The 21129-nt window shown below is 53.6% G+C and overlaps 5 protein-coding genes across 5 annotated transcripts; 2 read left to right on the forward strand and 3 right to left on the reverse strand.

Moving 5' to 3' along the window:
• Positions 1–144: 144 nt before the first annotated feature.
• Positions 145–922, forward strand: COCSUDRAFT_40238 (hypothetical protein; the record flags this gene model as incomplete). The annotated part of the gene is made up of 4 exons (XM_005650559.1): positions 145–255; positions 403–525; positions 618–659; positions 785–922. 4 exons carry the CDS (start codon positions 145–147, stop codon positions 920–922), a joined length of 414 nt encoding a protein of 137 aa, XP_005650616.1.
• A 108-nt stretch (positions 923–1030) lies between these two features.
• COCSUDRAFT_27619 (phenylalanyl-tRNA synthetase) lies at positions 1031–5799 on the reverse strand (the record flags this gene model as incomplete). Its single annotated transcript, XM_005650560.1, has 11 exons — positions 1031–1738; positions 2153–2365; positions 2698–2968; positions 3284–3489; positions 3893–4055; positions 4279–4413; positions 4562–4654; positions 4811–5010; positions 5175–5382; positions 5506–5561; positions 5742–5799. The coding sequence occupies 11 exons, from the start codon at positions 5797–5799 to the stop codon at positions 1461–1463; spliced, it is 1881 nt and encodes a 626-aa protein (XP_005650617.1). The 3' UTR covers positions 1031–1460.
• A 462-nt stretch (positions 5800–6261) lies between these two features.
• On the reverse strand, positions 6262–8505 carry COCSUDRAFT_27621 (ribosomal protein S3Ae). The gene is made up of 7 exons (XM_005650561.1): positions 8398–8505; positions 8209–8314; positions 8041–8100; positions 7820–7897; positions 7447–7590; positions 6993–7125; positions 6262–6811 (listed from the first exon to the last, which is right to left on the reverse strand). The coding sequence occupies exons 1-7, from the start codon at positions 8454–8456 to the stop codon at positions 6612–6614; spliced, it is 780 nt and encodes a 259-aa protein (XP_005650618.1). The 5' UTR covers positions 8457–8505; the 3' UTR covers positions 6262–6611.
• Positions 8506–9136: 631 nt separating this feature from the next.
• COCSUDRAFT_27626 (Cpn10-domain-containing protein) lies at positions 9137–10573 on the reverse strand. Its single transcript, XM_005650562.1, has 4 exons — positions 10346–10573; positions 10089–10194; positions 9729–9967; positions 9137–9527 (listed from the first exon to the last, which is right to left on the reverse strand). The coding sequence occupies exons 1-4, from the start codon at positions 10484–10486 to the stop codon at positions 9279–9281; spliced, it is 735 nt and encodes a 244-aa protein (XP_005650619.1). The 5' UTR covers positions 10487–10573; the 3' UTR covers positions 9137–9278.
• A 290-nt stretch (positions 10574–10863) lies between these two features.
• COCSUDRAFT_61071 (hypothetical protein) lies at positions 10864–21121 on the forward strand (the record flags this gene model as incomplete). The annotated part of the gene is made up of 25 exons (XM_005650563.1): positions 10864–11095; positions 11382–11461; positions 11635–11922; positions 12208–12510; positions 12784–12831; positions 12990–13082; positions 13210–13353; positions 13504–13581; positions 13812–14071; positions 14361–14427; positions 14574–14631; positions 14878–15068; positions 15475–15702; positions 16180–16362; positions 16688–16850; positions 17127–17218; positions 17451–17576; positions 17974–18132; positions 18433–18555; positions 18982–19149; positions 19545–19682; positions 20100–20189; positions 20361–20448; positions 20655–20763; positions 21016–21121. The coding sequence occupies 25 exons, from the start codon at positions 10864–10866 to the stop codon at positions 21119–21121; spliced, it is 3615 nt and encodes a 1204-aa protein (XP_005650620.1).
• Positions 21122–21129: the final 8 nt, after the last annotated feature.

Here is a 21129-nt window from a genome sequence, read left to right on the forward strand (position 1 = left end):
ACGGTCGCGACGTCACCTGTCACGTGAGACCAGATTGGTCCATTTGCCAAGCAAGGCAGATGGGCGTGATGAAAGGCGCTGTGTGAAATCCTCAGCTTGGTTTTGAGCAAGGAGGTCCCATCTGGTGGCCGATCTGGGTGCAGCATGGTGCGCACCGCACCCCAGGCACTTGCACAGATTGGAAGGTTGGCCACACCTGCAGCAGAGACTTTGGTTGGACCTGTGGAGGCCAAGATCAAGGATTTTTACAGAGAGGTGCGAATTTGATATTGATCAACCGCCCGGGACATTCATTACAGAAGGACCTGTTCGCCTGCATAGCGTGCCCTACTGACTTGTACCAATTGTAGCAACTTTTTGGGATCGTAAATCGTCTGATTACTGATTAATATATTCCTGCAGGTATCGAGACTCTTGCCATGGACCATGAAGAACTACAACCTGGACGAAATAACAACACTGTCAGAGCTGAGGAAGAATGTCTCGCTCCTCTTCAGGCAGAACGAGCATATCACAGACCCAAAGGTATGCACATAGGTTGATAAAATTATGCTTTGTATTGGAAGTGATTTGAAGCTCTCAGGAATGCACGCTCATCATTGAGAACCATGCCACAGGTGGTCAACATTCTCATTTATAAGGGAAGGGAGGAGCTGGAGGTAAGCCTTCAGCATCTTCCAATCATCACTCGAAAACGATGTGATGTGCAGCATCGCCACCTTTGCGTGCCTAGGTATTTTTGTTAGGCTGTCCTGCACGGTGATAAAGTCAGTGTGTTCTGCAGTCTGTTGCCCTGCAGCACAAGCAACGGCATCACTTGATCGGCCAATTTGTGATTGCGCCTTCAAAGATGCGAGCAGAGATGCACCGGAAGAGGGACATTTCACCGTTCCTGCTGAAGTTCTACAACAACCAGCTCTGAGGCTGGGGTTGTGGCTTCTGCTCATGCATATATGTGCCACCGCGGAATGAAGTGAGTGTTATAATTTGTATTCAGTCGTTGCGTCATAAATTTTCCGATAGGACACAACACACATGAGGGGGCTCTTGTGCAGAGGGACGTGCATCCTATTGTCACAGTTGTGTATGCCCTGCCATGAGTGGGAATTTGCTTCAGCGCCATTTTTGTTGAGGTCTGAAATCATTAATGGGAAGCAATTAAGATGAGAGCAGCCCAGGCTTCTGTAAAACAGTAAAGCGCATTGCGACCATCAAAGTTTGCTTGCGCATGCATGCGCAAGGTGTGAACTCCTGCAGATTATTCATCTGTGGCGGTGTCTCAGATCTGCTTCCGCAATTCTCACAATTGTTGCCATTTCACTCCGCTTGCAAGACATTGAAAGGGATTGCAAGATCTTCACCGGTGCCGTCAACCCTCTGAACAACCCCACAACCTTCAATGTGTATCCTCTCAATCCACCCCGCACACACCCCAAGGCCGCAGCCTGCTGCTATGCATGTCATCGTTGGGGGGCCGGCTGCATGTGGGTGGGCAGGGGCCTGTAGAACTGGTCAAACAGGAAGGGCTCCACGTTGATTTCCAGCGCAGAGACCGGGTAGGGGATGTCAAACGCGGCCAGCACCTCCGGATGCACCACGCCAAAGTGGCCGACGGTTTTGCCATGCGCCAGCACGCTCGCTTGCCGGCCGGGGAAGAAGGTGGAATCCTGCGACGGCCGCCACTCGTAGCCCACGCCTGCCGCCTCCTGCAGCGCATTCCTTCCAGTTCCCAAATCCCCTGCGCACGCCATCAGCCACAATCAGCTCATCAACAACCCCAACAGCGGTATATGCGAGCGTGGCTGCAGGCACATTGCACATGTCCACATTCCTGGCCCAAATATTTAACGAGTGCCGCTTTTACCCGTCCTGTGATGTACTGGGCAGACTGTGAAGGGTGCACCGCCACACAGTGAGCTGCGTTTGAATTGTTTGGTAATGTGGAAGGAGCCATTCCAATAACGCACGCTGGCACATCCCGCCGGGGAATGGATTTGTCCGAGCATCCAGCATCAGGAAGATGCATAGAGGTGCAGCACGGCCAGCAGTCAGCAGAGCTGATCTAGGATCTCTGCGTCAGACTCTAAAACTCTAGAGTCTAAGAGGTAGCGTTTTCAAGTGGAAGAGGTTAGATAAGTGGCTGGGGCCGCACCGAGGAGGGGCACGCCGAGGACGTCCATGACGCGGTTCAGGAGACCGTGGATGACCTCGAAGCTGCCCTCCTTGGCGCAGGCCACCGCCACTAGCCGCCGCTCATTGCGCGCCCCCGTCTCCGCTGCGGCGTCCAGCAGGATCACGTCCGACGCCTCAAACAGCTTCACCGGCAGCGCCGTGTCCTTGTTCGCGCCCAACGTCTTCAGCGCACCTGCGCGCGCGCCACGTATTTAAACTCAACTCTCAAGCACTACTTGAGTAAAAATCTTGCAAGCCCACATACCACTTGATAATATGACATTGGATGCTACGCATCTTGTTCTGGGCTTCAAGTGCCATTGCAGTCCCCTTGGCCGCTCCCATTCTGACGCCCAAATCCCTTGGACCAGAGATTGGAAGACAGCAATCAGGTTAAGACAGCCTCAGCCTTGTGTAGCCTGCTCTCCCATGCTATGTGCCCGGCCTAACACATGATGTCAGCCCTGTTGGCAGCAGGGATACCCCCACACACAAGGTCGCAAGGCACAGTATCCTGAGCGGCACCTGGCAGCAGGCTGGTGCGGCAGACTTCGAACTCGGAGGTGGCGGGGTTGCCGATGGAGGCGGCGGAGGCGCCGTCGTCCGGGCGCAGCAGGTTGGCGAAGTTCTCTGCGCGCGAGCAGAGCGCCCAGGTGAGGATCTCGGTGAAGCCGGCCATTGCGCACTCGCCCCGCAGCAGCTCCAGCAGCGCGCTCAGCGGCAGCTCCGCGCCAATTGTGGTCGTCGACGGCACCGTCCACTCTATGTTGTTGTACCCATACGCGATCGCAACGTCCTGCGCACGGCAGTGCCACACTTTTTGACAATGCAGCACACTTTGGCGCAACTTACCCAGTGCACCGTAGTACGCTAGCCACAGCAGCACTCTTGGGCACTGGAGGAACCCACAGTCAACACACCCACAAAGCAGCCAGGGCAATGCAACAGATTATCAATTGCTTTACTGGAACAGGCTTTATCAGCTTCTGCTCCTGAATGCTTGGTATTGCGCGCCTGACGCCCTCCCTTGTGACCAGCTCGAAATAAAAAGGAGATGCCACAAACAGACCATTTCAGGAGGAGGAGAAGCGGATACTCTGCAGGAGCCCACCTCCATGATGTCGCAGGCATGCAGCACATCGCTGCGCGTGGGGGGCACCTCCACACTGACCGCCTGCCCGCCCCCAACCGCCTTTGCAGTGAGCGCCATGCGGCTGAGCAGCTCCGCGATCTTGGCCGCACCCAGATCCACCCCAACGCAGCGATTGATGTACGCCACATCCACCTCCATCGCTCTGCTGGTCAGGTCCGGGAATACTGCGAGTAACGACTGCCTCTCATTAGGCACTCCGCGCTTGCCGGCCCTCAGGAAGTGAGGTAATTTCTTACAGCTATTCGCATGGCAAAGCCTTACTTAGATGTAAATATCATCAAAACTGCCTACAGGGATCACAATGGAGAGCTAGGGAAAGACGGGTTCCATCATCACGGCAGAGCGAGTGCTCAAGACAAGAGTAAGGGATGCCTCATAAAGTGTACATCACTTATATGATTGCAGCTCTTATTTGTTGCGTGTACAGAGAAAGGTGCATGCAATAGCCTGGCAACTGGCAACAAGGCCTCTTTGCAGCGCACAGTCCCACAGAGCCTGCACCCAGGGGACCTTATAAATGCAAATTTGCTTGCATCCATGCCATGATGATGAGACGGAGCAGCTCACTGTGAGACTGGCCAAAGGCGTCGACAACCTCCACAGGCTCCACCTCGAAGGGGTTGGAGCAGTACTCGGAGAACATGGTGCACATTGTGTTGAGCACCGTCTTGGCCTTGGTCAGGTCAGTGGCCGTGCACTCAATGAAGACATCCCTGGTGTCCAGGGTGATCTGCAGCACAGATCACAAGTGAGACAGAGTAAAGCATGCCAGTACATGACAGTCAGCATTGCCCCAACAGATGCTTTAACTCTTTGGCGGTTCGGCCACCATCAAAGATCCTCTTGATCAATGGGCGCAGGTGAGTGCACTGCAGGGGCGATCCCGTTGAATCACACATCTCGCAAAGTGAATGGAAGGAGCTAGAAGCTGGATAAGGGAGCAAGCCGCGCACCGCAGAGTGGGCCCCATTGATGATGGGGGGCAGGGAAAGGACGGTGCGGTTGGCGTCCAGAATGACTGGGTAGACCACCGACTGCTGTATGATCGGCACGAACTTCCGCAGCTTCAAATCATTATCCAGGTAATGCTGCGCGCACAATACAAACCCTTTTAGCTCCCTCCAGCTCTGAGCCCCTCAAGATCTAGGTGGCAGCGCAACACGTCAAATGCCAGCTCAGCAAGGGTTGCATTTAGATGCACAAGTGGGTCTAAGAGCATGCAGAGAGGCAGCCCACCTGAAGCAATTCTCTGGCGTTGAACTCCCTGGTCTGCTTCAGCGGCCTAAAGCTGATGTCTGCGGGCGACAGCGCCTCAAATGTGAACGGCCCCTGCATGCAGGCCAATCTCTCTGTCAATTCCCACACTTCTCATTGGAAGAACGCTTGCTTGCACTGCCATCCCATAGTTCCACAGTCATGCAACTTTGCACTCCCTCAAAGCCGACATTTAAATATATTCTTGGAAAAATATCAGAGGGACAGCACCTGCACAGTGGCGAGGTCGTGGGTGCCAATGGCGACAAGGGAGCGCTGTCGGCACAGGTTCTGGTGCAGCTTGTCCTGGAGGTCTATGAAGGAGTTGTAACGCAGCTCGTCAAACTTTATCCCCCGCAGTATGGCCGCGACCACAAACGGACGCACCAGCGCCGTCTCTGGCTTCACCACCAGCCGCTGCATCTGCTTGCCTGTCAGCAAACACCAGTATTTGTGACTTCACAGGCTCATGTTCCACGCTGCAGACCCACAAGAAAGGGAAGATTATAAAGGCTTGCATGAGGTGCGCATAGTTTAGGTGACGAGAGGAACTGAAAGGAGCTGTGAGGCAAATTCCACGGCTAGGATGGATTACCTGCCATGTTGGCCAGCCTGTAGTCGACTCTGGGGATGCGGCCATTGAAGATGTTGAGGGCTCGAGCAATGCCCTCCAAGCAGAGCATGTCGTAGCGGTTGGCGGGGATGTCGACTTTGTACAGGATCTCCTCGCTCAGGCCCTCAATGTCCTTCTTGCTCGCCCCCTTATTCCCGAGCTCCTTCTTATGCATTTCCTGCTCTGAGGTCTGCGCATGCATTGAGTCCCTTCTCAAGAGCAGTGCAGAAAGAAAGTGGAGTTTTGTGGAAAAAGGAAGGTGTACAAGGAAGTTGGCGTATTTTGGGAAAGCAAGAAGCTAGAAAAGACTTACAACATCGTCGAGCTCGATACCATACTCGAAGCAGAGCGCCTGGAACTCATCATCAGCTGCGATGCAAAAAATTCTGGTCAATTTGCGAAGAAGAGCCAACACCATATTGCAATTCAACTGCCAAGGAGCAACTGCCAGCAGCTTCCCAGATCATCAATTTTGCAACACTCGCGGATGCAGCTCGCGCGCTCCCATGTAAATGCATAAGAAACTCTATTACTCTGTTGAAGACGCACTGTATCTCTTGCCGAGAGCCTCGAATAGCTTGTCACGCCCAACGCTGACGATGGGCATCCTTTACTATTGTCCTCTTCAACACGAGGATCGCAACGAGGATTCCTTTAACAATTATGTGCTGATTACTTGCCAATCTTATGTGACAACGATCATTGATTGCTTGCAGTGTCAACAGAACAGTCAGTTGGCGATGGCCAATCGAGCGAAGCCTGCTCAGATTCCCCTGGAAGCATTTATACCAGTTCCAACGCTCCCATCGAATGCCAGATTACCACAATGACTATATGCATTTGTCATTTGTTGTGACTGCTTGCATTGGAAGTCGCAGACTGGATCGATTACTCATCGACAGCGGGCCGCCAAGCACGTGCTGGTTTCTGAAGAAGCATCAACTTTGCTTCTGGCAGGAGCAATGGAGTGACTGCATGCATCGTATTTTCTATGCAAAATGCTAGTGCAGGTCAACTAGGAAGATACTGCAAGAAGAGGGTGGTGCATGAGAATTTTGGACATGAGGGTGTCATGACCACGTGTGTTACAGCATCCTAGGCTAGTCGTGTGTATTTCAGATTGACACAGCTCCGGCAATACACACGTACACCAAACCACAGTAATGTGTTCGTAATGCCAAGAACGGGCAATCACAGGACAGAATGAACCCAATTGGAAGGCAGCTGTCGTGCAGCGAACAGCACAGAATTATCGTCGCTTGAGACAAGCCGCACAAGCTACCATTGCCCATGCAAATCCCAATCAATGACATCTGCACGCACTGCATAGCACAAGTGCTCCGAGCAGGGAGTGCGCAGCCGGCCAGAGCCAACTCGCTCTGTTGTGCCGGCCAGGCGGCTCAGCGGAAGAAACCCGGCCTAGGCCTCAGCAGTGGCGGCGCCGGGGATCTCCTCGGCGGGCTTCTCAGCAATCTTGGCGCCGGCCTCTTCGCTGTAGTCACCGTGCACCTCGAGCAGCTTGGTCAGGTCGAACTTGGGGGCGCGCAGGATCTTCACCTTCCTGATCGCCGTGTTCTGCAGTGGGTAGATGCCCTGTGTGGCCTTCTCAATCTCCTTGCCTGCAACCCCCAGAATGGACCCCCATCAGCACATCCTCTAATAATGAACAAGCCCAGCATAATGTGTCGAGAACAGCATCTAGTAGTTGAGTATGACACATGCAAAGCAGCTTATACTGATGCATCAAGGTAGAAAATAGACGGCGGGGCGGCAAGGGAGTGGAGAGAGATGAGGGCTCACCAATGGCCTCAGGGATGAACTTGCCCACCAGCTCCTTCAGATCGCAGGAGGACGCCTCCCTGGTCATGATCTCCACCATCTTCTTGCGGATCTGCCTGATCTGGCTGCTCTGTGCGTATGCAGTCTTCTTGACCTGCACGCAGCAACACCCAATACGCTCAGCGCACTTGCAATTTTACCATCTCACTCACATCTGCACTTTGAGTGTTTCACTGGGCACACACAGCATACTGGTCCAGTCCACACTGCTGCAACGCTGTGATGAAGGCCGTCTGACAATTCCAAGGCTTATGCGACTTTTTCCTAATTCTTGCAAGGCAGGCGCTGACACAACCTCTGCATCACAGCAGAGCATCGGCGCACACAGGACCGACGTGCTGCGTGCGCCCTCAAGGCTGAGCCAATACCATAGTGCATTTACATAATAAGTACTAAGATTGAAACTGTAAAGTACCTGGCCAGTGCGCTTTTTGGTGAAGGCGATGGCAAACATGCGCAGCAGGTAGCCGTCGGTGGTCTTGACGTCCACCTGGGCCTCAATCAGCGTCTGCCACTTGCGCACCAGCGAGCGCAGCTTGTCCGTGGTGTAGTCCATGCCCTGCGCACGGCACGCAGCAAATCTTCATTTCACAGCAACTGGCCCCATATCTGATCTGTTCCGCATTCGCATCCATGGCGCCCGCCCCATTTCCATGTAGCACAGCTTCTGCAGCAACTCTACTCTTGCTAAGAGGAGGAGCAGCTACTTCCAGCAATGTACATATGCAAAGTGATGCAATCAGCACGCCGGCTCAAATATTTCTCGGCTGGCTGGCATGCAGGCTCACCCAGAAGTTGGTCAAGCAGTTGCGGCCTTGCACATCCTCCACGCGTAGCCTGATCTTCCTGAAGGCGTCTGCCTCGTTCTGATGCAGACACCAACAAACTTGGCAAGCGTTGTCAAGCACATCTTCTTAGTAAGCTTACAGTTGAGCAATGCACAGACTAGATACTTCATGATCTGATCAATCAGCAATTTGCTTGTCACTGAAGGAATTTGGGCACTCACGGTCTGAAGATCGGCCAGAGACACCTCGAAGACGCGACCCTTCAAGCCATCTGAAGCGATCTGCACAACGCAAGGAAAATGATCATTAAGGAGACAATAACCAGCAATAGCAACTTGCGCAACAGCAAAAAGCATTTGCCAAGCTGCAACAAATCTATTTTTCCGTACCTTGGTTCCCTGTGTTCTGGTCACCAGAGTCTTGCCAACGTTGCGGCTGGTGAAACTGGAGGGAGCCTTGACATCATACCAGTCCTTCTTCGAGAAGGGATCGACCCTGCATCCAGAATACAAGAGCCATCAACATTGCCCAGATCAACGTAGCAATAATGCAATCGATGTAAAGGATTGTGCACTCACACTTTCTTCTTTCCTCCCTTTTTGCCCTTCGAAATCCGCTTGTTCTTTCCCACAGCCATCGTGGGCAACTACACTTCGCTCCCCAACCTAGCTAGCGGGATGAGCTTTTGCCTATAGGAAACAAATCCAGGCACAGACTCAGGCGGCTGCTCTGACGAGGTACGCCGGAACCGGATGCGCCGCCTAATCAGGATCCAGTCGAGGGAGGGTTCCTTTCGAAGACAGCTGAGACAGCAGGGGGCGTGACCCAGAAGAATGGTATGGATTCCCTGACAGGCCTGGGGAGCCTATCCTGCAAGATGCAGACATGGCAGGAACAGTGCAATCTACATTTTGCATAAAGAAAGCTTCAACCATGGTTGGCCAACTACTAGTACACGGAATTTGAGCGCCGGCGGCCGCCGCGCCGGCGGGCGGCCCGGGCCGGTGATCATGGTGATCTAAGTGAATTTAGAGTCATTTTGGCAAGGCAGAATTAAGCAGATTCATTTCAAGTTTTTAGTCATCCATGCTCCTAAGCTTGCGCCACTCTGAAATGAGGTATGCATGTATTGAAGATTTCTTGTCACTGATACTATCTACTAAGTGTTAGTAACACTTGGGGTGGTGACCTGTTGATGTCTTTCACATGTGTACTACCATCATGGTACATCATAGAACTACGATAGTACTATCATATATCAGTACCATATACCATGATGGTGTACGGAGATTGTTTGTGGCTCCCGTAAAGTGTCAAGTCACGCTGATCATCTTACATGATCATGATTCATGAAGCATATCAGACTTTTCCTGGAATCCAGTCGATCCACTTTTACGGAATTGCGTCACACAGTCCTACTGCAAAGTAACATTGACTCAGGTTGTGCCATCAGCAGTCCCTAGACTTTGCAGAGCACATCAATCTCATGCACAACAACATACTTGTCCCCGGAGGGCGTCTCCATGTTGTCGCCTGCCCACTTGAAGTACAGCACTGAGTCCCCCTCCTTGAGGATGGGGGCCTTCCGGCTGCCGTCCTTTTCCCGCTTCCCTGGACCCACCCGCACCACTGTGCCTGCAATCGGCTTCTCCTTGGCGCTGTCTGGAAGCAACACTCCTCCTGCTGTCACATCGGCCGAGTCTTGCACCTGCGCCCGGGTAATGTGTCAAGCCTGTGGCAGCCATGTGAGCATTTATGCATTCATCATAATTGCCTGCCTGTCTCCAACCCTTTGGGCACTGGGGCGAGCAAGCAAACTCTGTCAATAGTAGACCATTTTTTTGAGTATTGATGGGCAGCAGGCTGTGTTTGAATCCTCTTGAAGAAAGATGCAAGGGCAAAAACAGACCTTGATGAGGACTCTGTCAGCTGCTGGTTTCAGATCTGGGATTTCATCTGCTGTGGCTCTGCTGCGGGGCATCGTGCCAATGACATCGTCCTCTCGGATCAAGATGTGCAAGTCCCCCTGAACAGTAACATCTGTGACGCCGATGCCAAACTTTGAGTATAGTATGGTCTCCCCAACCTTCAGGTCAAAGGTCTGTGTGTTTTCTCCGACCTTGCCATCGCCCACGGCTACAATATCGCCTGCGAGAGGGAAGCACAATGCCTTATTAGCCTTCTAGAACACACACACAGGCAAGCGCAGCTTGAGGGAGAGCTAAAGTCAAATCTTGGATTGTGGTGACATCAGGGTAAAGAAAGATACCAGACGTGGGCTTCTTCTGCGCCGAGCTGGGAAGCAGAACTCCGGCAGTTGTCTTCTCTTCGGCCTCTGCAACCCTTGCAAGTACAAGGTCACCCTTGGGCGCCACCTGTAGCGATACAGCAGCTTCTTTGTTATTGCTAGGCAGCTACTTCAAGCTACTCTGAAGGATTGGCTGATTTGGATGATGCATGTGAGTGTCCAGGATAGCAACGTCTAGAAGATGCGATCTGGGAGACAGAGATCAAAGAAGCGCCCACCTTGGAGTACTGACTAGGGAGTTCTACAGCAGTTGATGCGCAGACACCAGAATTTCGCCTTTGTGGTCTCAGGTTGATAGGCCTCGCCAGGGCAGGTGCAGAGAAAATCCTGCATCGCTGGAAAGTTGTAGTTGCTTGCATGAAGACAAATAGTGCGATACCAAATTGCAATCAATCTACGAAGACCACAAATTTTGTTCTTTTGAAAGGGCCTGATTCAGAGTGATAGCTGATCTAATCTGCTTTGTTGTCTTCCGTAGCCGTCCATCCTGGTGCCAGCATGTCGGAAAAGGGAAGCCTCATCCATGCACGTGAGACAAACATCGGGGTGTCCACCTGAATTCATCCAGCAATAATGCTCAACAATTGACCCATCAGCATTTCCTAGACGATGTTTACATTATCTAAGCATGTGAGCTTCCAGGATCTTTATTCATGAACAAGCCAATATCCATACTGCACCACGGCGATGGGCTTGTGACGTTGCTTCCTGCCCACAGCTGAGAACAGCCATAGCAATGGGGCATAAAAAGGGGAAGAGCGATGCATCCCCGATTGACAGATCGGTTGCAGAGCTGAAGGCCCTGCGTGAGAAAGCGTTGGAGGCTTCAGATCCCCATGAGAAGTGGGCCAGGACCACTGCACTGTTGGATCTGAAATCCTGCTTGAGCCCTGCACTGCTGCTGGCCACAGCCGCAAAACTCGCATACATCCAGGGATTGGACGTGTTGCTGGCGTTGGACTTTGCCAGTGAGGATGTGAAGCAGTTTAGTCGAAAGGCAGACAACGCTCCTTGCCTGGAAACCCTCTGGCAATCCGCCTATGATTGGGCACTGGCAGGTCTCTCCTGGACACCATCGCGTCTGCTCATCAAACACATGCCATGGATTGACTAGTGAACTTCATTGCTGGCAAGTGTCTGGGAGCCGTTGTCACAAATATTGGCAGCGCTCTGCATGTGCCTGAGTCGTGGTGTGACAATGGTCTGCAGGTGCTCAAAAGCACAAATCTGCTGTATGCGCCGTCATGTGCGCAGAGCTCATCTACATCATGAGTGGAAGTGATTTGGACGAGAGATGCAAGGTGCTCGAGGGCTTCACGATCCTCAAGTCCAGTGTCTGGCGTGACCCTGCCGAGGACATCTTGGATCCAAAGGACACAAGACTGACCCCCTGCGAGCAGGCATGCCTTCTGCGCTCTGGTGGCACATCTGTGTCTGCACTTTGCCTCATGCCTTTCTTTCTCTGGTAATGGCCATGCGTGATGTGGGGGACGACCTTGCATTGCAGGTCAAAGGGGATCTCAAAGCTGACCGCGTGAAGAAGTCGCTGGAGATTGTGGGCGCTGTGCTTGAGAAGATCAAGAGCAGCTCAGGGCTGGCTCGCTACCGGAGGAAAGGGCATGGAGGCCTCCTGGACGGCCCTGTGGGCATGCTCATCCGCATCGACGGCAGGTGCAGCCTGCTGGTGCCTGGCTACCTGAGGAAGCTGGATGAAGCGCGACGAGTCGCCGTCAATTTGCACAACATACTTCCCGATCAAAACCTGCAAAATCAGCTCGAGCAGTGGAAGAAGGAGGTGAATCTTGCTGCCTTGGAGTTTCCCCGCAGGCCAACATGTCTTGCACTGACTGCTGTTGGCACCATTGCCCATCCCATGGCGGGCTAGTTGCTGCTTGTCCAGTTCTTGGAAGCGCATGACCACCTGATGTCCCCAAGGCGCATTGAAGGAGGCAGATAGGGCCCAAACATGCACCCGGCTTGGGTGTAATTTAGACCTCGCACAGCAGAGTTGAAGCCCGACCGCGTCATCGCGGCAATCCAGACCGCTTTGCCAGCAACGCGTGCGCGTGTGCATGCGCAGGAGGCCGAGAAGAAGAAGTCACGTAAGGTGCTGCTGCAACACGCTGCCATCGAGCAGGCAGCTGTAGCGCAGCCGGCCCTGCACCGGATGGCGTTGCCTCTACAACTGTACATCGACGTGCACCAGCTGCAGGAAGAGCTGAAGGAAGCATCACAGCAGCCGCTGGACAGCCAGCCAGAGCAGATGCTGTTCTTGACCTCGCGCTGTGCAGACCTGCCCTCCAAGCTGCTCCACAAGCTGCCCCCTGCCCAGCAGAAGAAGGCTGACAGCTTGGCCAAGGAGGCGCGGCCCCAAGACATCCTTGTCCCACAGATCTTCTTCCCACACACCTGTTATGCAAGATGTTGCCCGCAGCACCACCATACAGATAACTGGCTTGCCCCGTACAGCACGCCCGATGCTTTCTGCAAGAAGCAGAGGCATGTGCACCTATTGAGGGGACGCATATTTTGGATGACTTGGAGTGTCCTCTGTTTCGTGGGACAGGAGGAGCCAGATTGCATGCCACTGGTGTAATTGCGCCTTCTGAAGCAACAGCACATGCACTCAGATCCAATCTGATGCTGCTGATCGCAGGTCAAGCACTTTGTTGAGGAGAGCTATGCTGATCTATCCGGCCGAGAGGTGAGGGACACGCGCTCTGCTGACCAGTCATGAATTGTGTGCAATGCAAAGCATATTGTGGTGGCTGATTTGTCTAGGGCCCTTAAGAAGTGTTTGTCCCACACCTTCAGCTTCCTGTCTTTTGTGGGATGCAACACCATTGTTGATGTGTCCTGCAGGAGAGGTTCAAGAAGCACTGCAGCTTCTTTGAGGTTCCAGCAGCGTCAGTCAAGGAGGCCATTGAGCAGGACACCAAGAGCAGCAAGGAGGAGGTGCTTCACATTCTTCTGCAAATACCACAAGTTGCTGGACTGGCAGCTTGGGCCTAGTTGTGTCTTGTGCTTCATGTGTCTGTGGGATTGCATGCCTTGATTCTGAGAAGCTCGTTTGCGTGTGCAGGCAGCGTATGCAAACGGGCTGTTGGCTGACTGGTGTGAGCAGGGCAAGCCACAAGCGGTGGCTAATATCTCCTCTGGGACGTGCGCGAAAGGATCCCTACTGCAGGAGTATGTGGAATCCCTGGCAGCGCCTGCAGTCGAACAGGTCTGTGAGGGACCCCCCTTTTTTAATATCTTCACATTAGTTGAAGAGGTGCTGACCATATGCATGCATGCAAGCTTCCGAGCACTGAGAATGTTTGCCAATTGGACAGCAGTCACAGCAGCCCATTAATGCAGTGTGTTTGTGCTTCAGCTCGCGAAGGCTGGTGAAACAGAGTCTGGGCCGGATATGGGTGACATTGCCCCTCCATCGGCTGAGGAACTGATCAAGGTCAGATGTCTGTCCCAGCATGCCCATTTGCTGTTCTGGTGCTCAAGAATGGAACCTGTCCTTCACAAGCTCTTTGGCACCAGTGACAGCCCTCAATGGCGTTCCTCACGGAGCTATCAGATCAGAATTCTTTCCTGTTTGAGTGGCCATTGCACCAAAAGCAGAAGGGACGGGACAGGCAAGCACCCTAGGGACAAGGTACATGTAAATGGGATATGCGTGCCTTGCAGGTGGCTGTAGAGGGCCAGGGGCTGCTGTGGGAGGGGGAGCTACCAGGGGAGGTGAGGATACCGTCCCCAGCCGAGCTGAAGCGCGCAGTCGAGCAGCTCGGCACAGAGCAGCCCCAGGCGGCAGCAGCGCAGGATGCAGCTTCCCTTGCGGTGGTGGCAGCTGGAGAGCGGCTGCACCCCATGGCTCCTGCCATTGGCGGCTGCGGCGCCCTTGCTGAGCCTCTGCACAGGCACTTCCGGCGCGCACAGCAGGATGCCAGGTGAGCCCTTGCCTCGGCTGCTGCCGTTAGATCCTAGTAGTCTACTTCTCCTTGATTCTGTCGTTGCTCTTTTGCCAGTGTTGACTTTACCACACATCAGCAGCCGCTCTCAAATTTGTTGACCTGCCTGATGGCAGACGATGTGCTGTCCTTGCATTTCTTATAACATGATCTCGGGTATTTCATTTCATTAGTGCGGAAATACACAGAACCACTCGACCCGGAAGTGTTGCTTCGTCTGCACCAATGAGAGGCTGTCTGACAATTGCGCATGTCTGCCTGCCTGCAGCCGATCTGCTGCATGCTTGGACTTGAAGGATCTCCTGAAGGCGGTGGCCGAGCCAGCGCACGGACTGGTGAGCCTAATCATTAACCAGTCAATTTCCTCAATAGCTATCACGAATTGCTCTGGTTCTATGCTCAACCAGAAGAGGATTCATGCCCTTCATGCCAGCAATGAGATCTGCATTTCTGCTGCTGAAGACATGCCACCTCATCGCAGGTAGTAGAGGACATGGAAGCTTCCCTGACTCGCATGTCCCTGCAGACAAGGAACCAAGGTGATTGTGGTCGTTGTGTCTCCCCGCTGTGTCAGTTCCTTGCGCACATGGAGGCCTCTCGCCTCTTTTCCCACTGAGCATTCGAGCATGCATGCGTTTGCTAGCGTTCTATGTGATTTGTATATTGCATGTAGGATTGTCTCTCCTAATTGCACTAGAACATCCGTCTTTCTGCCTGTCTTATCACGTGCAGGGAGTCCATTTTGAATGCCAATCTGACTGGGAATGTCTGTTGGTCTTCTGCAGAGGCTGTGGCTGAGATGGCGGCTGGGAATGCGGGTGGAGGCATCATTGACAACGACTGGAACATCAGGATGGAGCCGATCCGGGACACGGCTGAAAGCAGATACCAGGTCATCACGCTCGGTCAGTCGCGCCCGCAGTACAAGATCAGAGCCGAGCTCAGGCCGGATTTCTGTGACTCCATCGATGATGGGGTGAGGCACTCCCCTCCAATGCACCTAGCCACCCCGCCGGAAACATGTTATTCTTTCATTAATTTATTAATTCATTTGTTCATTCATTCATTCATTCCCTGAGATATATATGGAGTGACCAGGGGGCTTGTCACCTGCACCCCCGCCAAGGCCCCTTTGCAATTTTGTCTCTGTCTTGATGAAGTGACACCCCATGCCATTCTCAAGGAGACCTCCCAGGTTTGCAACTTACGACCCTATGGCCTATGATAGGACCCTTCCTTGGGCCAAAGTTGGAACGACATAGCGAGAGCCGCATATGTGTCATGAGGGCCATGCCCGCACTGTCCCTTTGCAGTCCTGTTGGCGCGCCGCAAAGGCTTAGGCCATGTGCGCATCTGACAGACAGATTGCTGTGGCCGGCCAGGATTGGAACCTCAAGCTCAAGGTGGAGGCGAGGAGGGCGAGGGGCCGGCTGCTGCTGGTTCTGCGCCACCTGCTGTGGCGGCTGGAGGCGGTCCGCTGCGAGGCCTGCTGGGAGGTGGACGCTCCTCCCCACGAGAGCTACTTCCAGGAGCCCATCTGCATCATTGCCGACGCGCTGCGCATGGACGATGAGAGCATCCTGCTGGACTCCAGCCACTTGGTGTACCCGGTGCGTCCGCCGCATCTGTTTTTTATTTGCTGATCGTGCCCTGCATCCTGTCTGTATGCTGTGCGTGCAGAAGTGGCTGCCTGCTGGCTGCGCTTGGGAGCGCTGGCCGCATGTTTATTGTGGCCATGGATATCTAGTATGTTCAAACCACTCGAGTAGCTTGCTACTGCTGTGGTGCCCAACCAGTATTGGGCGCTTCTGCTGGTCTTATCCTGCTGCAACAAGGCGTCTGCTCTCTCAGCGTGCATGATGCATGCATTTGGGGAATCAGCAGCATTTGGGGAAGGATGGGCCATAATGTCAGGTATCCGTGTTTATCCTTTGCTGTTGAAGTAACAATTAAGATCACGGGCCGTCACTAACAGTAGATCTTCCGATAACGGGCAGCCTGATGAAGGCTTTTTCATACGCAACTAAAATTTATGCGAAAAATTAAGTGCATACAGAAAGTTGAGCGATGTACATCATGGGTCACAGGCACCTCCCAAGGACGGCCAGGGGGAGGTTACGCCAGCGCAGATTGAGCTCCCAATTGTGAGCCGCTTTCGCTTCTATGAGGTAGCCGATGGGCCCGGGCGCGGATGCGGACCCGCCAACATCGCCAAATTTGTCCCCGGCTTTGATGTCCCCTCAGGCCACAACGCCGATGCTGCAGCTGCGGTAAGTAAATCTGCTGTGCCTTGAGAGCCTGCGCATTTTCTTGAACCTACACGCGTGGGATCTGTGCGCTGACTCTGGCGCTGCTGAAGGCCAGTCCACATCCCTTGGAGGGGTTGAGTGTGATGAGGGGAGTGTACGCTGATACAAGTTGACTGAAGAGTCCCCTGGTGTATCACCCTGAAGGGATTTGGGGCTCTGATGAGAGTTGCTCCCTTTGCACTGCCAAGGGTGCCTGATGAAGGTCCTGTTCCTGAAGGTCAGGGAGGTTCAGAGCACAAAGAAGCTCCATGAGGGGCGGGATCTGGAAAATGACTTGTGGATGCAGGCTGACAAGGACCCTTCAGAGGACTGGGCGGCTGCACAGAGTGTACCTCCCACCCAGCAGAATGGGGTGCACGCGGATGCGCAGTCGAGCGCGGCTGCAGAGCCTCAGGAGAGCGCTGCAACCGGCGCAGCCCATGCAGCTGATGCAAAGAGCGGCTCCGAGGGTGTGTGCCTGTCCCCTAACAACCCCGACGTGCAATCGTGCATGAGTCCATGTATTCCGAAACGCCTTCTTTACTAAGAGGTAACGTCAGAAGAAAGTGACACAATGAGTTGTTCGGACACCTGGCACGAGAAAGGACGGCATGAAAGTTGTACATATTAAGCTACTTAGTGTCCTGACAAGAGGCTATACAGTGTCTTGGAGTTATGTAGCCCAGTGCTGACATTGATTTGTGGCTCTTGCTTGAAATGCTGTATTTATGCTGTTTTCAATGCAGGTGAGGTCTCCTCTGGGCGCGCTGCCAGGAAGTGGCTGGGCACAGGGCCTTCTCCACTTGATGTCCCTGAGCAGGAGGAGTACAACTCGAGGGTGAGCACTGCCTTCCTTCATGCCTACCAAGCTTCAGGACACGATCTTAAGACACAAGGCTGAAATTTCGCATTCGTGGCATTCTAAGACCTCACTGTTGCGAGATGTATCAGATCTTGAGATGCACAGCGCAAAGCTACTTTTATCATAAATGAACATCCCATCATTCCATCAGCATGGAGAATTTATCCGCACCCCGATGTCGATCTGAGGACTTTCTTCTGATTTTCAGAATCCCCACACCAAGATGGAGATCCTGCAGGACATTTTTGACGGGCTGGAGATGCTGCGAGAGAGCAGGCTGCTGGCACCCTGGCTAGTGTCCTACCTGGCCTCCTACATGATCCAGAACCTGAAGGTGCGCGATAGCTGTAGACCGGGACTCACACCCATGCTTCTTAATAAATCAGCACTCAGCCAGAGGAGGGTCAGCCTCTTTCCTGCTGCTTGTATGTGAACATCGCACAGGCTTGCGGGCAGAGCCTGTCCTGGGGTAGACATGGTCTTGTTGCTCAATATTTCTCAGGAGGATTGTGCGGAGATGGCTGAAATTGGACAGTAACACCTCACTTCTGCACACTGCAGACAGCTAGCTTGCAACATGGACTTTTCTGTTGACGGGGCAATTGATCTATTGGCGCCTTGGGCATTCTTTGTGGGCCGCCCTGATTAGAGGCTTCCATGCTCCTGTCAGAGTGTATTTGATCGGTCCAGTGACAAGTCGAGCACTGACGTGGCTATGGGGTGCATGGCAGGAGGAGGGTGTAAACTGGCTGCAGCTGCACTGGGAGCACCTGGCCTTCCTTTCAGAGAAGAAGCTGGCAATTGTGCGCGACATAGTCCTCCAAGCCCTTGCGCTGCACTGTCATGTGCTGACGGCAACCTCCGAAGCCGCGGCCCTGCAGAGGGCGTATGTAAGTTGCGGCGCCTTGAAAATCTGCCCCATGCTTTTTTTTTTTAGTTATATATGGGCACGCTTCCTTGCCAAAGGCAAGGTGCGCCTGCAGGCAAGCTGCAGACTAGCTGCAGATATGCTCATTATGTACTGAGGAGTATAGCGAGATGTATGAGATTACGATCTACTGATTCTTGACGGCAATTCCGTGCTCTCTCAAGCTGTGCTGGTTCACTGCCGGTGTTTGAAAGCGCCCGCTCGCATGCTTGCATGTGTTGGGCTGTGTCCCCGGCCCTGAGATGCTGCTTTTTGCCTGCAGCATGTCACTGGCCACTTCAACCTGGTCGAGGGCCGGACAGATTGCTTCCAGATGTACTCGCCGCCGCTGCAGCAAGCACTGGCGGAGGCTGTTGACGTTGTGCAACAGGAGAAGCAGAACGTGGTAAGGCATACTTTCATGGGATCTTACAAGTCAATGATGTACTGTGCATGCGTTGGATCTCAGAGTTGGATCTTCTTCAATTCTCACCCCTACCTGCGCCAGCTTCTCTTTTGAGAGACACAGTGGCCCTCCCTTTCAGGCAGGCCTCTCCTATTAGTTGCAGCTCTTGAGGTTGTCCGGTGGATTGGAAAACAGAGACCAGAGTTGAAGCTTCTTCAAGTAGGCCTTCTTTTGAAGGAGCGGCTCTGCTTGCTTCCCTCCCTCATTGACTGGTGGTTAAATTTCTTGTCAGCAGTACAGATCTTGTAGGGCAGGCAAGCCCTTAGGGGCCCCCTTCAACCGTTTGAGGGTGCCACAACGCCCTCTCCCTGTAGTCAGCAACCTCTTGGAAAATGCATGACCATGCAGTGTTTGCCCTTGCTGCAGTGCAAGGGGTGCCAAGGTTGCAATGGGAAGGGCAGCAATGGGCAGGCTGAGGCGCATGAGAGGAGCACGGCCAATGGGGACAGCGCGGAGGCTCGCCAGCAGGCAGAGGAGCTTGAGGTCTTGAGAGCCAAGCTCGCCGGCACAAAAGAGCTCGAGCTTGCCGAAGAGGTGCGTGCTGATCAATCATCCTCTCTTGCATGCTTCGTCGCGGATAGTGTCGCCTGCTAGATACTCATAGCACCGCAGAACATTCCCTCAAGGGACCATGCAAAGGTCTTGCAAACTGAGCAGCAGCCGGGCGCCCTGGCCTCGACTAGTTGCCTTATGCAGTGCTGTCTTGCTTGCCTCCAATGCGGCAGTCGGCTGGTTTCACTTTTGCACGCGCATCTTTCTGCACCCGGATTAAAGAGCAGACCATTGACAGATGAGTAGTATGGTTGAAGACCTGTCCAGGACCTTGGGGGATCCCATGTCTTGGATGACATCAATCTGCAGTCCAAAGCTTGAGTGTTCATTTGCGTTTCTTGGCGGCTCGGGCTGAAACTGGTGTGTTGTGGCGGCAGTACATCGAGGTGCAAATGCGCGACAACCATCCCGAGGACTGGACCGCGTTGTTGGTGGACATTCTGTTCGGCGTGTCCGGCCGCGTCAATGCGCTGCGGCCGCCCACAACTTACAGCCTCAAGGAGGGCGCCGTCAAGGTGCTGAGAAGGCGCATACTACGCGCAACGGCCTGCTTCTCCAAGGCAAGCTCTACACCTATGCTGCAGAAACCGCGCAGAAGCATATTGTGGGCATGCTGCAAGCGCAAACCTTGCTGTTTGTGCCGTTGCAAGAGCAGAGCCTCCGGCATGTGGGTGGAATGTTGCTTGTAAAGAGAACCCTTGCTCCACCCACTGCAGACATAGGCAAAGGGGAAAAAATTTGGTGCCCACCGCAGCACAAGCACAATTATTGGTGCAGAGAGACTGATCACCCAGAGACCCCCCACACATCCTACACTTATGGCGCAAAAAACCAGCTCACAGATGTTTGTGGCATCCTGCCTGGTGTTTTCTTTCCAGCCGCTGTGACGACTGTCAAGTAAGCTGATGGTGGAAGCCGTGCTGCTGCCTCAGGTGATCCAGGAGAAGGCAAGGAGGGAGGACCTGTTGCATGCGGTGGCTAACACCCTCAAAGTACACCTGGATTACGTCGAGCCTCTGAAGGTACGCCCCCGCTGACCGTCGCCCTGTTGTTGGCTAATGTCCACTCCTGGACACCACTGAAATTGCCACTTCCCCTTGTTGTTGCTCCAGCAGTGCAGCCATAGATAGGCATTTAGTGAACTCCTAGAAGAAGATGTCACCCTCTTATCTTGTCGTCTGCATTGGTTACAGGATGGATCCTTGGACAGCGGGAACCTGTCAGCAGACGATGTGCGCCGCGTGACAGAGTGGCTGGATGCAGCTGAGGAGGCCCGTCTGCGTAAGTCACACCCTCTCGGCACAATGCACTGCATCGCAGGCGTTTGCGCTTGTCTTTGAGCATGACATCGATCAGCGTTGATAAGCACTGGAAGGACTTGGACTACCTTGATTGGATCCGGAGGGGTTGCACGCACAGTGCCAAGCGCACGCATGCAGGAGGAAATTGTAAGTGGCACTGGGTTGAGCAGCCTTGCTGGGGTGCAGGCGTCCAGGGTCTCTGGTGGGATGAGCAAGTCCAGGTCAGCACATCCAGGCTGTCCCGGCGCAGACTGGCAGCGGACTTCATTAAAGACCAGCTCGCCAAGGCCTACAGGTGTGCATGGCACAGTTGACCTTGAAATTTTCAAATGAAGCCTAATTGAGTTATAAAGCGTCTCGATCTACCTTAAACTGTGCAGTCCAAGCTATCGGCACATGTGCTTGGCCCCGAGCGTCCTTTGGAAGTGTGTGCTGCTGGATTATTCACAAAGGTCACCTGGAATGCCGTGCATGACTCGTGCTTGGCTTCTCGAGCAATGAAGAACGGGTCATGCATGCAGCAGACATGTCGGCATGCTGTGTGCAGGCGGAGGCAGAGTGCCGGCAGCGGCACGGAGCGCGCAAAGAAAGAGGATGAGGATATTGAAGAGGCGAGTTTCTACCATGAGCCGATCTCCTTGTGCCGTCTGTAAGATATGAT

Source organism: Coccomyxa subellipsoidea (assembly GCF_000258705.1).
Source record: "Coccomyxa subellipsoidea C-169, whole genome shotgun sequence".
Classification (NCBI taxonomy): Eukaryota; Viridiplantae; Chlorophyta; class Trebouxiophyceae; family Coccomyxaceae; genus Coccomyxa; species Coccomyxa subellipsoidea.